This window comes from Erinaceus europaeus, chromosome 13 (assembly GCF_950295315.1).
Source record: "Erinaceus europaeus chromosome 13, mEriEur2.1, whole genome shotgun sequence".
Classification (NCBI taxonomy): domain Eukaryota; kingdom Metazoa; phylum Chordata; class Mammalia; order Eulipotyphla; family Erinaceidae; genus Erinaceus; species Erinaceus europaeus.
In genome coordinates this window covers 62961663-62975485 of record NC_080174.1, presented here as the reverse complement: position 1 = coordinate 62975485, position 13823 = coordinate 62961663, and the positions used below count along the sequence as shown (strand labels likewise).

The 13823-nt window shown below is 48.7% G+C and overlaps 2 protein-coding genes across 3 annotated transcripts in view; one reads left to right on the top strand and one right to left on the bottom strand.

Annotated features, from left to right (window-relative positions):
- SZT2 (SZT2 subunit of KICSTOR complex) overlaps nt 1–6230 on the top strand; it is a 115266-nt gene extending 109036 nt beyond the window's left edge. For both annotated transcript variants that reach the window (XM_060206058.1, XM_060206059.1), the window contains 7 exons: nt 1014–1227; nt 1593–1746; nt 1890–2012; nt 2131–2536; nt 2659–2775; nt 4897–4965; nt 5433–6230. In XM_060206058.1, the coding sequence (XP_060062041.1) occupies nt 1014–1227; nt 1593–1746; nt 1890–2012; nt 2131–2536; nt 2659–2775; nt 4897–4965; nt 5433–5576 (1227 nt within the window). In that variant the 3' untranslated portion in view covers nt 5577–6230. The remainder of the gene's footprint in view (nt 1–1013; nt 1228–1592; nt 1747–1889; nt 2013–2130; nt 2537–2658; nt 2776–4896; nt 4966–5432) is intronic.
- HYI (hydroxypyruvate isomerase (putative)) lies at nt 6225–9766 on the bottom strand. Its single transcript, XM_007535280.3, has 8 exons — nt 9546–9766; nt 9352–9463; nt 7293–7407; nt 7053–7131; nt 6921–6970; nt 6746–6815; nt 6481–6615; nt 6225–6382 (listed from the first exon to the last, which is right to left on the bottom strand). The coding sequence occupies exons 1-8, from the start codon at nt 9742–9744 to the stop codon at nt 6309–6311; spliced, it is 834 nt and encodes a 277-aa protein (XP_007535342.2). The 5' UTR covers nt 9745–9766; the 3' UTR covers nt 6225–6308.
- Nucleotides 9767–13823: the final 4057 nt, after the last annotated feature.

The following is a 13823-nucleotide window of genomic DNA, read 5'->3' as shown; positions in this document are numbered from 1 at the left end:
AGAGGAGGGGAAGACAGAGAGGAGGAGAGAAAGACACCTGCAGACCTGCTTCACCGCCTGTGAAGCGACTCCCCTGCAGGTGGGGAGCCGGGGCTCGAACCGGGATCCTTATGCCGGTCCTTGTGCTTTGCGCCACCTGCGCTTAACCCGCTGCACTACAGCCTGACTCCCTAATTTTCCCTTTTATTGCCCTTGTTTTTTATTGTTGTTGTGGTATTGTTATTGTTATTGATGCCATCGTTGTTAGATAGGACAGAAAGAAATGGGGAGAGAAGGGGAAGACAGAGAGAGGGAGAGAAAGATAGACACCTACAGACCTGCTTCACCACCCGTGAAGCGGCTCCCCTACAGGTGGGGAGCCAGGGCTCGAACCAGGATCCTTATGCCAGTCCTTGTGCTTTGCGCCACATGCGCTTAACCTGCTGCGCTACCACCCAACTCCAGGAAAAAAACTTTTCTATAGCAAATAATTACACACCACACCACCCCAACTAAAATGGCAACTACTTCACTACTTGATACTTTCATCATACCATCTTCCAACTTATTACATACTTTATTCAGTTATTCTTTAATGTGTATTACTGTCATATCTCTCTGTGGCCAGAATGTTAGTTTCTTGAGCGAAGGAGTTAATTTCTGTCTTCAGTACATCCTTGACACCTAGAACAGAAGGAGGTGGGCACATGATGGGTACTCAGCAAACATTTGTTGCAATAGCGTGTCTGTGTCAGACTTTAGGGGAATATGGGATATACAATAAACAGGCCCACCTCTTAAGGTAGTACCATTTTCATATAATCAGAGTTAACAATGTAGTCAGTATGAAAAAAACAAAAAGATGGTAATGAGAGCTTCTCAAAGAAGTTGTTCTAAGAGGAGTGTTCCCCTAGGCTATATCAATAAGGTAAACCTTCAGTGTCCTCTTCCCATGAAAGAGGGAGGAAAAGGGGATGTGGCAGGCAGCCTGTGTTGCCATCTCCTAACCGCGTCCCCTTCTGCCACCTCTGCAGCTGTCCATGCTGTTTACGGAGGAGTGTGACAAGGTGCGGGACCTGATGCATGTGCACTCGTTCAGCTATGACTTCCACCTGCGTCTCGTGCACCAACATGTGCTGGGCACCCACCTGGTGCTGAGGCATGGCTACCACCTCACCACCTTCCTACGGCACTTCCTGGCCCACCACCCTGATGGCCCCCACTTTGGCCGAAATCATATTTACCAAGGTCAGCACGCAAGGACAAGCCAAACCACAGCCTCTTTGTAGGCCCAAACCTAGGCTCTGTATCTCTTGTTCCATATTGTTAATCACCTTGCATTTCCTCAGATCCTATCCCTATGTCAGTCTTGTATCTGTCAGAAGTTACTCGGTCTGTTTCATGTTGAGATCCTGTGATGGCTACCACATCCTTTGTCTGTCTTGAACTATTTTTATCCCTTCTCAGTGTCTTAGAGGAACTCAGGTACTTCCCAGAAAGGCAGTTAGTCAGCCTATCAATGATAGCCTCAAGAACTGTTATCCCTCTGCCCCATCAGACCAGTGTGTCTGTCCCAGACTCAATGTGTTCTGCCTCCTATAACTTGCCTGCAGGGACACTGGAGCTCCCCACACCACTCATTGCCGCCCACCAGCTGTATAACTATGTCGCTGACCACGCCAGCTCCTATCACATGAAGCCATTGAGAATGGCCCGGCCAGGGGGCTCAGAACATAATGAATATGCCCTGGTGTCGGCGTGGCAAAGGTAAGGCTGGCAGAGGTACCACAGCCTGCCTTCAGGTTAGAGCAAGACCTACAATAAAGAGACTTCGTATTCCTGGGCAGAATGGATGGGGCTGGCTTCATTAGACTTCCAGAACTGACTCTCCCCTGCTCCCCGCTGCACAGTCCTGGCTCCTACCTAGACTCAGAGGGACTTCGCCACCAGGATGACTTTGACGTGTCTCTGCTTGTTTGTCACTGTGCTGCACCCTTTGAGGAACAAGGAGAAGCCGAGCGTCATGTTCTACGGTCAGCAGATCCCTCCACCTCAAACATGCTATTGCCCAGACCCACTCGCTTTGCCCTGGTCCCATGTGTCTCCTGCTGTGACCATTTATCTTGTCCCCCACCCTTCCAACCACTGCAGGCTGCAGTTCTTCGTGGTGCTCACCAGCCAACGAGAGCTCTTCCCCAGACTCACAGCGGATATCCGCCGCTTCCGGAAGCCACCCAGACTGCCCCCAGAGCCAGAGGCTCCTGGGAACTCAGCTGGTAGCCCTGGGGAGGCCTCAGGGCCTGGTCTGACACCAGGACTGGCTCCCCTCTTTCCCCCACTGGCTGCAGAGGTGGGTGTAGCAAGGACACGGCTGGCTCAGCTGGTTCGGCTGGCTGGTGGGCACTGCCGACGGGACACCCTCTGGAAGCGCCTCTTCTTGCTGGAGCCAGCAGGGCCTGATCGGCTGCGTCTTGGGGGGCGCCTGACCCTGGCTGAACTGGAGGAGCTCCTTGAAGCAGTCCATGCTAAATCCATTGGGGACATCGACCCCCAGCTGGTAGGAGACTGTGGGTTGCAGCAGGGCTGGATGTATACTAGGGATTCCACCAGCCAACCAGGGTACAGGGGTCTTGGTTGGCTCTAACAACAGATTCAGAGACCTGTGGTCCTGCTCCCTAGGACTGCTTCCTGTCTATGACAGTCTCCTGGTACCAGAGTCTGATCAAGGTTCTCCTAAGCCGATTTCCCCAGAGCTGTCGCCATTTCCAGAGCCCAGACTTGGGCACTCAGTACCTGGTAGGTACCCTGGACACTCCTCTGAAAGAGGAGACACAGCAGAGGAATCCCCTTCATTACAGAAGTGCCCCCTCAGGAACCCCAGCCCAACCAAACAAGCTGTGCTCTAGAGGGAGGCCTGGATGTGCTGGGACTCCAGATGTGTAGGAAAGCCTGTGAGCTCTGCACACAGACACTTAAAGCTGGTCTTAGAGGCTAGAATCCCAGAAAGGCCCTCTTGGTCAGGCTCCAGACCTACTGACTCAGAACCAGCATGTTGACCAGGTCTCTGGATGTGGTGTACATATTAGAGATTAAGCACGCTACTAGGGAACAAGGAGAGAGAATAGTGACTCGTGGGCACGAGCAGGGTGGATTACAGAGCCTTAGGAAGTGGGCCTAGTGAGAACCATGGTTCAGGAAGTATTCCAGAGAAGACTTGACAACATAAAGTAAGTTAGTCCTTGGTGGGATCCTACACAAAATCCTTGTCTGGAAGGTCAGTCAGTAATCCAAAGAAGCCAAGGTTGGTTAGAAGGCCAAGGCAGTGTAAGTGGATGTGAGCAGGGCCAGCAAAGTAGCTCACTTAGATTGTGTGCTGCTTTGCCGTATGCACAGCTCTGGTTTGAGTCTGGCCCCCAACACACTGAACGAAGCTTCAGTGCTGTAGTCTCTTTTTCTGTCTCTATCTTTAAAAAAATAATAAAATAGGGGCCAGGTGGTGGTGCCTCTCATTACAACGCTCACATTACAGTGCACAAGGACCCAGGTTCAAGCCCCTGGTGTCCACCTGAAGAGGGAAAACTTCATGAGTGGTGAAGCAGGGCTGCAGGTGTCTCTCTGTCTCTCCCTCTCTATCTCGCCTTTTCCTCAATTTCTCTGTCTCTATCCAATAATAAATAAAAGAATTAAAATAATAATAATAAAATAAAAGTGGGGTGGGCAGTAGCGTAGCAGGTTAAGTGCACATGGTATAAAGCACAAGAACTAGTGTAAGGATCCCAGTTTGAGCCCCCGACTCCACACCTGCACAAGCGGTGAAGCAGGTGTCTATCTTTCTCTTCCCCTCTCTGTCTTCCCTCCTCTCTCGATTTCCTCTCTCAATTTCTCTCTGTCCTATCCAACAACAGCAGCAGTGGCAACAATAACAACAACAATAAAAATAATAAAGTGGGCATGAGCAGGAAGGGGTGTTGGTATGAGTGGAAGGAATGCTGAAGCAGAAGTGGTTTTGGGGAGGAGTGATGAGTTGAGTGTGAGGCCCTGAGAGCCTTCCAGGAAGACTACAGTCTAGGTTCATGGACAGAGAGGGCTGGCACTCAGCAGAGACATCTAGGCAGCAACTGTATTAACGGAGTCAGTGAAGCCCTGGGAGAAGAAATTGCTTGGAAAAGATGGCAGGACTGAGCTTTAGGGACAGACATGGGGAACTGCACTAGGGGAGGTTAAGAGAAATGAGACCCAGGGTGGGACAGTAGGGAAGGAGGGCTGTTTCTAGGTTAGAGAACTCTCCTGGGGTGACAAGCTTCAGTGTGCCAGTTTTATGCAACAAGTCCCTAGACACACCTTAGGAGATTTATAGCCAAGCAGTACCCTCTCGATTTTTATTTATTTAATTTATTGCCTCCAGGGTTATCACTGGGGCTCGGTGCCTGCACTATGAATCCACTGCTCCTGGAGGCCATTTTCCCCATTTTGTTGTTGTTGTTGTTGTTGTTATAGCTGTTGTTGGATAGGACAGAGAAAAACCCAGTGTAGGGGACGACAGAGGAGGAGAGAAAGATAAACACCTGCAGACCTGCTCCATCACTTGTGAGGCAACACTCCTCCCCCCCCCCCCCACAGGTGGGGAGCTAAGGTCTCGAACTGGGATCCTTAGGCCGATTCTTGTGCTTCGCACCATATGTGTTTAACCTGCTGCACTACCGTGTGGCCCTCTTCTATCCTCTCATCTTGGTGAGGTTCCAAAGGCTGACTAGAAGGAGGACTAGGTTTGACTAGGAGATAAGTCCTGAGTGATCTTGGAATGCAGGGGTCAGGTTCATAGTGGAAGCATGACTCTCATATTGACCCTCTGCAAAGGCCTGTGCCTTCTCAGGCAAGGTGGACCTCACTCCCTGTCTGTTTTGTCTTTTGCTGCAGGTTGTACTGAATCAGAAGTTCACCGACTGTTTTGTGCTAGTGTTTCTGGATTCCCACCTGGGAAAGACAGTAAGTGAGGTGGCCAAGGGTAGCTTTGTGTCAGTCTAGCAGAAGGCTGTGCCCTCCAAGTGGAGGCTGTCCCAAATGCTGAACCCCAGAGCCTCCTGAGATTGGAGTGTCCACTTTTTTTTTTAATATTTATTTCCTTTTTGTTGCCCTTGTTTTTATTGCTGTTGTTATTGATGCCGTTGTTGTTGGACAGGACAGAGAGAAATGGAGAGAGGAGGGAGAGACAGAGGGGGAGAGAAAGATAGACACCTGCAGACCTGCTTCACCACTTGTGAAGCGACTCCCCTGCAGGTGGGGAGCCGGGGGCTCAAACCAGGATCCTTATGCCCATCCTTGTGCTATATGCCATGCGTGTTTAACCCACTGCACTACCACCTGACTCCCTAGAATGTTCACTTTTCTTGAAGCATTCTGCTTCCCACACCCACCCTGACTTCCCCTCACCTCTGCACCCATTATTCCCACAGTCTCTGACAGTGGTCTTCCGAGAACCCTTCCCGGTCCAGCCCCAGGACAGCGAGAGCCCCCCTGCCCAGCTGGTCTCTACATACCATCACCTTGAGTCTGTCATCAACACAGCCTGTTTCACCCTGTGGACCCGCCTCCTCTGAGGGATGGGCCACCAGATGCCTCCATTCCTCAAATCATGAATCTAAGACTTCTACTTGAAGTAAGACTGACCAGACCTTCTGGGCCCCAAAGTAATCGTGGATGCCAAAGGCTGTAGAGACCTACAGCCCCAGCCTAGCAGTAGGGGGTTGCCCTTCCCAAACTCTAGCTACCATCCAGCCCAGAGCTCCAGAAGATCAGGTTTCTCCCTGAGATCAAGTCCTCTAGGGCCCCTGTGCCCTTCCAGAAAGAGAATCCTCCTTCCTACTCACCTGGTGGAGTAGGAGTACCAGGAACCCTTCAGAGCATGTGGCAAGCATTCAACCTTCGGAGCTCCTCTACCTGAACCCTGCCTCCAGGTCTGTGGTCACTGTCAGTGGCACCCCTGCCCCCTCTCCCATCATCATTTCCCTCTGGACTTCATCTGCCACTCAGGCCTGAGTGCTAGGCACTGCCATTAAGGTGAGGCACCTGGGTTTCTCATCCGAAAATGAGGAGGTGGACTCCATAGCCACACTGGCACAGACTGGAGAACTTCAGTATGAGCTGTATATCCCTTCTCAACAGGAGGGAAGAAACTCAGAGAAGCTGAAGGTTTAGACACTATGTGTCTTGTCCCTCCCACCCTCAATAATATACATACATGAAAATGTTCAGCAATTGCCTTTAATTAAGAGGAGACTCAGGATGCTCAATTCACTGTCCAGGGCTGCAATTGGGGTGGCTGTAGGACCTCACTGGGCAGCCTTTGGATGGCCCCTCTTATCCCAGTATGAACGTAGCCAGCTCAAGCCCTCTACTGTGTTTCCTGAGAGGAGAGGAAGGTATTTCAGCCCATGAGGAGAAAAATAGACCCTCCCGGTGTCCTTCCCGAGGGCCAATCCTGGGCCTCAGCCCACCACTCACCTTGAGGCTGATACTCGCAGCCTATAAAGCCTTTGTAACCTTCATCTTCCAGCAATTGAAATAGATAGGGGAAGTTCAGCTCTCCAGGGCTTCCAGGTTCGCCCCGGCCTGGGACCTGGGCCACCTGCACATGCCCTGGGGACAGATGTGGACAGATGTGAGGCCCAGACTCCTGAAGCCTGAGGGGCAGATATAGGGGATTAAGCAGGTGGGGGGAAGGGGGACAGAGGAAGCAGCACAGAGATAAGGAAGGGATCCCTCTCACCTACGATGGGAAGGAAATCCCGGATGTTTCCTGTTAGATTTCCATCCATAATCTGCCAGTGAAATAGGTCCTTGGGGGCAAGAATACAGTAATTAGAGACCCCTTGTGCCCCTACCATTCATCCCAGATGGACAGAACATGGGCCTTCTGGGAAGCACTCCCTTTCTCTACTTACCATTTGTAACTGGAGATTGGGTCTTCCAACCTTCTGTAAAATGGCAGCCGCTGGAGAGAAGCCAAGAAGGGACATGAGACTGCATTCGCAAAAATCAAAGGGGCAGGAGGCAGCATAGGGTGGGGATCCTACCCTGCTGAGGTGTATCCAAGAAATACTGAGGATCGGTGATGCGTGTGTTAATGGGCTCCAGCAGTCCCACGAGGTTCTCCTAGCACCATGCTGAATCCATAAACAAGTTCTGCCCCACATTTGGTCCCCATCAGCCAGTCACTGACCCAGACCCTTACCATTCCATCCAGGCCTGTCCTACTGTGCACCCCTTCTACACATAGACATCCATATAACATATGTCTGCTTTTGCTGTCTTACCTGAGCCAAAACCCCAGCTGCATGCCTCAGGTTCTCCAGAAAAACCATCTCCATTTCACCCCTGACTGCTGTGCGGTCCATACCCTGAGGCACTCTGCCTGCCATCAGGTGAATCCTGGGAGAAGAGAGAACTGGAGCAGTTGGGTCCTTAAAGCTGTAGCTTTCACTCCCCTGACTCTCTCAGTGACTTGACCAGGTTAGCCTTCGTGTCTCCCCAGGGTTCTAGTCCACTCCCCCATCTGATGTTCAGGCTTCCCAGTGTCATCCCAGTGTTAGTTCATCCTCACACTTAGCCCCTCCTTTATTTTCAGCCTCTTTCTCCAGGGCCCTAAGCCCATAAACATGCAAATTTCTCACCTTTTAAAATTACATTGGAGAGGGCCAGGTGGTAGCACAGCGGGTTACACACAGGTGGCACAAAGCACAAGGACCAGTGTAAGGATCCTGGTTCGAGCACCTGGTTCCCCACCTGCAGAGGGGGTTGCTTCACTAGTGGTGAAGCAAGTCTACAGATGTCTTTCTCTGTCTTCCCCTCCTCTCTCGATTTCTCTCTGTCCTATCCAACAATGACAGTAATAACAACAGTGATAAACAACAAGGATATCAAAAAGGCAAAAAATGGCCTCCAGGAGCAGTGGATTCGTAGTGCAGGCACCAAGCCCCAACAATAACCCTGGAGGCAAAAAAAAAAAAATTACATTGAAGGGGTCAGGCAGTGGCATACTAGGTTAATCGCACATAGTACAAAGCACAAGGACCTCAGTTCGAGCCCCCAGCTCCCCACCTGCAGGAGGGTTGCTTCACAAGTAGTGAAGCAGGTCTGCAGGTGTCTATCATTTTCTCCCTCTATCTCCCCTCCCCTCTCAATTTCTCTCTGTCCTATCCAATAAAATGGAGGAGTGGGAGATAGCATAATGGTTATGCAAAGAGACTCATGACTGAGGCCCAGGTTCAAACCCCCACACCACCATAAGCCAGAGCTAAGCAGTGCTCTGGTAAAGTAAATAATTTTTTTAAATTACGGGAGGCAGGCAGTAGCGCAGTGGGTTAAGGGTTAAGCACACCTGGCGCGAAGCACCAGGACTGCGTAAGGATCCCGGTTCAAGCCCCCGACTCCCCACCTGCAGGGTAGTCACTTTGTAGGCAGTGAAGCAGGTCAGCAGGTGTCTTTCTCTCCCCCCTCTGTCTTCCCCTCTCTCCATTTCTCTCTGTTCTAACAACAATGACATCAGTAACAATAACTACAACAAAAAAGGGCAACAAAAGGGAAATATTTTAAAAAATTACTTTTTGGGGGGCTGGTTGGTGGCCCACCTGGTTGAGAGCACTTAAGTTACTATGCAAAGACCCAAGTTCAAGCTCCCAGTCCCCACCTGTGGGGGGGGGGGGCTTCACAAGCAGTGAAGCAGTGCTGCAGGTATCTGTCCCTCACTACTTCCTTCTCATTTTCTGTCTATCCTTAAATATTATCCTTAAATGTTACCCTTAAATATTCCATGCTGCATGTCTACTTCTTACATCTATTTCTTAGCTTTCTCCATTGGTTTTCTGCCCTGAAAGTAGCAGTACTAACCCCTTGTTGCCAGTTCTACATGCCCTCTGCAGAACTTAACATGTGATCATTCCTACTTTGAGTGACCACCTCCTCGTCTCTCAGCCAAGCTACCAGCTCCAACTGTGTAGAGCACACCGGCCCTCCACTGACCATTGCATCTTTGCCTCCGTGCTCCTTTACGACCCAGTTCAACAGCACTAGCTGTAAGATGCTGTCTCTGATCTCAGAATTAGGCTTCTTAATCTGCTCCCTGAACTGCCTTACCATCAAACGAATCGCTTGTGTAATGGCTACTTTCCTATCTCCCAGGTCAGACTATACTCCCAGCATGGAATCCCCACAAAATAGGATTTCAAACTGAGACTGATTCATGACAGATAAAATACAAAAGGCAGTTGACAGGACAAGGATTGGATAGGTGGAGAAAAGCCAGTGTGTTCAGCAACCCCAGCAAGCTGCAGGGATTGTGATCAAGAGTGTGTGTTTGGTGGTGGGGTGGGGTACCTGGGACAGCCCAGAGCCTTAGCGTACAGCACTGCCTGCTCCAGTCCCGCTCGGAAGGCCGCCTGTCTCCCGGGGACGGCCCCCAGCCCCATCTCCCCCTTCTGTAGATCTCCTGCGTAGAGAATGGGTGTCAGCCGCCAATCGCCTCCCGCGCTGCGCCCCGCCCCGCCCCGCCGCAGCCCCCGCTGGCGCACCCGGGGGCGTGTTGATGAGCACCATCCTCAGTCGTGCCTCGGTCGCCGCACACGCCAGCGCCTCGGGTGGCTCCGCATACGGCCAGGCCACCTCGGCGGCCTCGAAGCCCACGCCGCCCGCAGCCTGGAGCCGCGCGGGGAGGCTGGGGAGCTCCGGGAATAGCCACGACACATTAGCGGAGAAGCGCAGCGGGGCCATGGCGCCGTCGCCGCGGGACAAAGTCCGGGCGGCCGGAAGGCGGAAGCGGGCGGTGCCGGGGGCGGAGCGGCCGAGACCCAGAGGAACCCTGCAGCCCGAGGGGGGCGCGCTGGCGCCGCAAGCCCCGGACCACGCTGAGCGCTCTGTGCCGGCCCTTGGGATTAATAATGTAACATGTTGGAAAAACTGTGCACAGCCCCCAATAGAGTGGTGTTTCCAGATGGGAGAAGCTGCAGCGCGGGACAGGCGAGAACGGAGCAGAGACGGAGCGCCCAGCCTGGGGCGCCTGAGCGGCGGGAGGCCGGTGCTCCTCGGCTGGTTCCCCCTGCCAGAAACTGAAGAATCAGTCTTTAACGCATACTAAATATTCATATTCACCCTCACTGTGCAACAGCTGTTCATTAGGGAACAGTGAAAGCTGTATGGCCAAATAAAGAACATTTAACCACGAAGTATAACATCTTGGGTTAACTTTTCCTCTGGGGTTAAAACATAAACATGCAGTTTTTTTTGTTTTTTTCTTAGAATTCTGATTGTATGTGCCCTTTTATCACATACTTTTGCCGTGTAGTCCTATTTTGTGAGCTCTGCACCGTGTTCTTGAGTCGTCTTTAATGTCAACTTGTTACTGCCCAGGCAGTGGCGCACCTAGGCAGCCCAGGATTTAAAGTACAACACTTGATGTCTATCAGCGATTTTCTTTTTTTCTTTTTTAAAACATGTTTATTTGATAAGACAGAAAGACGTTGGGATGATGGAGAGAGAAGATGAAGGACACGCGCAACTCTGTCTCACTACTCGTGAATCATCCCATCGCTCTGCAGTTGAAGGCTGGGAACTTGAACTTGGGGCCTTGCACATGGAACTATGCACGCTCAACTAGGGGTTCCACTGCCCCGTACCTTATCAAGGATTTTCTACGTGTGCACACTATGAAAGCATCTTCATGGTCCCCATCTCTGAATACATATTCCTAAATTTCATTTACAAAAATATCAGTTACAGTGTTCGCCAGTACAAAGTCCGTTTTTGCCTACAATCATCTGTAGGCGGAGCTGCCCTCTTAGCCCTGGCTGATTGGACTAAGCGAGAACGTCTGATGCCAGGGTAGCCAATGCAGCAACTGTCTGAAAACCCATTACTTGCCTAGTTTGGAAAGAGGATCTGGTCTGGTCCCAAGAGTGCAGACAAGGAGAGAGAGGAAACGTTCGAATGGGAAAATATGAAGTCTGGTAAGAGGCGGCCTAGCCAGAAGTTAATTGTGGCTGTTGAAAGGAAATGGGCAGAAGTCCATTGGTAAAGACCAGATAGAGTTTGACTTCTTCTCTTCCAATTTGCTTTCCACTTCAGCTCTGCCTTCAGAGAATAGTTATCAATTACTATCACCTGGTTTCTCCCCATTTGTAGGCTTAACCTTGCAATTTACTTACCCTAGATGTGTTTCTTACATAAAGTCCAATCATCATGTGACCTCACTACATTTAACATCAACATAAACAGCTGCATGTTTATAACCTGATATTGACCACCCAAACTAACATCCAAGGGCAATAATTTCTTTATTAACACTTTACTATAAATCTCTGAATAAACACATTCTATTTAAGACTTTAAAAGTAGGCTGGGTGATGATTCCAATTCAAGCCCCCGCTCCCCACCTGTAGGAGAAAAGCTTCACGAGCAGTGAAGCAGTGCTGGAGCGCTCTCTCTCTCTCTCTCTCTCTCTCTTCTGCCCCATCTCTCTCTACCTTCCCTTTTCCCTCTCAATTTCTCTCTGTCCTCTAAAATAAAAGAAGACTTTAAAAGCACCTCCACCTGCTGGGGTATATACCAGGAATAATAATTGTCCAACTTCCAATGATCCACTCACTTTTTGCTTATATGCACTTCAGAACGTCAGAGATCATTTATACAGAGATTATTTAAAATATATAATTTTCCCCTTATTTCCTTTTTTTTTTTTTTTAACCAGAGCACTGCTCAGCTCTGGCTTATGGTGGTGTGGGGGATTGAACCTGGGACTTGAGACAGCAATGAAAGTCTCTGTGCATAAACATTATGCTATACTTCCACCCCCTTAGTTCCTTTTTTTAAAATTTCTTTATTGGGGAATTAATGTTTTACATTCAACAGTAAATATAATAGTTTGTACATGCATAACATTTCCCAGTTTTCCATATAACAATACAACCCCCACCAGGTCCTTTGTCATCCTTCTTGGATCTGTATTCTCCCCACCAACCCACCCCCACCCAAGAGTCTTTTATTTTGGTGCAATACACCAATTCCAGTTCAGGTTCTACTTGTATTTTCTTTTCTGATCTTGTTTTTCAACTTCTGCCTGAGAGTGAGATCATCCCATATTCATCCTTCTGTTTCTGACTTATTTCACTTAACATGAATTTTTCAAGGTCCATCCAAGATCGGCTGAAAACGGTGAAGTCACCATTTTTTATAGCTGAGTAGTATTCCATTGTGTATATAGACCACAACTTGCTCAGCCACTCATCTGTTGTTGGACACCTGGCTTGCTTCCAGGTTTTGGCTATTACAAATTGTGCTGCCAAGAACATATGTGTACACAGATGTTTTTGGATGGGTGTGTTGAGTTCCTTAGGATATATCCCCAAGAGGGGAATTGCAGGTCATAGGGTAGGTCCATTTCTAGCCTTGTGTGAGTTCTCCAGACTGTTCTCCACAGAGGTTGGACCAATTTATATTCCCACCAACAGAGCAGGAGGGTTCCTTTGACCCCACACCCTCTCCAGCATTTGCTGCTGTTACCTTTTCTGATGTATGACATTCTCACAGGAGTGAAGTGATATCACATTGTTATCTTTATTTGCATTTCTCTGACAATCAGAGACATGGAGCATTTTTTCATGAGTTTCTCGGCCTTTTGGATCTCTTCTGTGGTGAATATTCTGTCCATGTCCTCCCCCCATTTTTGGATGGGATTATTTGTTGTCTTGTTGTAGAGATTTGCAAGTTCTTTATATATTCTAGTTTTTAGCCTCTTGTCTGATGTGTGGCATGTAAAGATCTTCTCCCATTCTGTGAGGGGTCTCTTGGCTTGGGTAGTAGTTTCTTTAGTTGTGCAGAAGCTTTTTAATTTGATGTAGTCCCATAGGTTTATGCTTGCCTTAGTCTTCTTTGTAATTGGATTTGTTTCACTGAAGATGTCTTTAAAATGTATGTGGAAGAGAATTCTGCCAGTATTTTCCTCTAAGTCTCTGATAGTTTGTGGTCTAACATCCAAGTCCTTGATCCACTTGGAATTTACTCTTGTATTTGGTGAAATATAGTGGTTCAGTTTCATTCTTCCGCGTGTTTCAACCCATTGTTTCCAACACTATTTGTTGAAGAGACTCTGCTTTCCCCATGTAATAGTCTGGGCACCTTTGTCAAAGATTAGATGCCCCTAGGTATGGGGGATTACTTCTGGGCTCTCAATTCTATTTCACTGGTCAGTATGTCTATTCATGTTCCAGTACCACTCAGTTTTGATGACAATGGCCCTATAATACAATTTGAGATCTGGGAGTGTGATGCCTCCGGTTCTATTCTTTCTTCTCAAGATTGTTTTGGCAATTCTAGGTCTTTTCTTGTTCCAGATAAACAATTGTAGCATTTTTTCTATTCTCCTAAAAAATGTGCTTGGGATCTTGATGGGGATAGCATTAAATCTGTATATGGCTCTGGGTAGTATATTCATTTTGATGATGTTAATTCTTCCAACACATGAACATAGAATATCTTTCCACTTCTTTGTGTCTTTTTCAATTTCCTTGAGTAGTGACTCATAATTTTCAGTATACAAGTCTTTCACTTCCTTGGTTAGATTTACTCCTAGATATTTTATTGTTTTTGTTGCTATAGTAAAAGGAATTGATTTCTGGATTTCAACTTCTTCTAACTTAGTGTTTGCATAGAGGAATGCCACTGACTTTTGAAAGTTAATTTTATAGCCTGACACCTTACTGTACTGCCAAACAATTTCCAAAAGCTTCTTGCTGGATTCTTTAGGTTTTTCTATGTATACTATCATGTCATCTGCAAATAGGGAGAGTTTGACTTCT

What these genes read in the sequence shown, in the direction of transcription:
- HYI (XM_007535280.3), bottom strand. Translation starts at nt 9,744, where the DNA reads ATGGCCCCGCTGCGCTTCTCCGCTAATGTGTCGTGGCTATTCCCGGAG. An exon ending in CAGCTGGGGTTTTGGCTCAG is followed by an intron (nt 7,132 to 7,292) that starts GTAAGACAGCAA and finishes GCATGGTGCTAG; the next exon opens with GAGAACCTCGTGGGACTGCT. An exon ending in GGATTTCCTTCCCATCGTAG is followed by an intron (nt 6,616 to 6,745) that starts GTGAGAGGGATC and finishes ATCTGTCCCCAG; the next exon opens with GGCATGTGCAGGTGGCCCAG.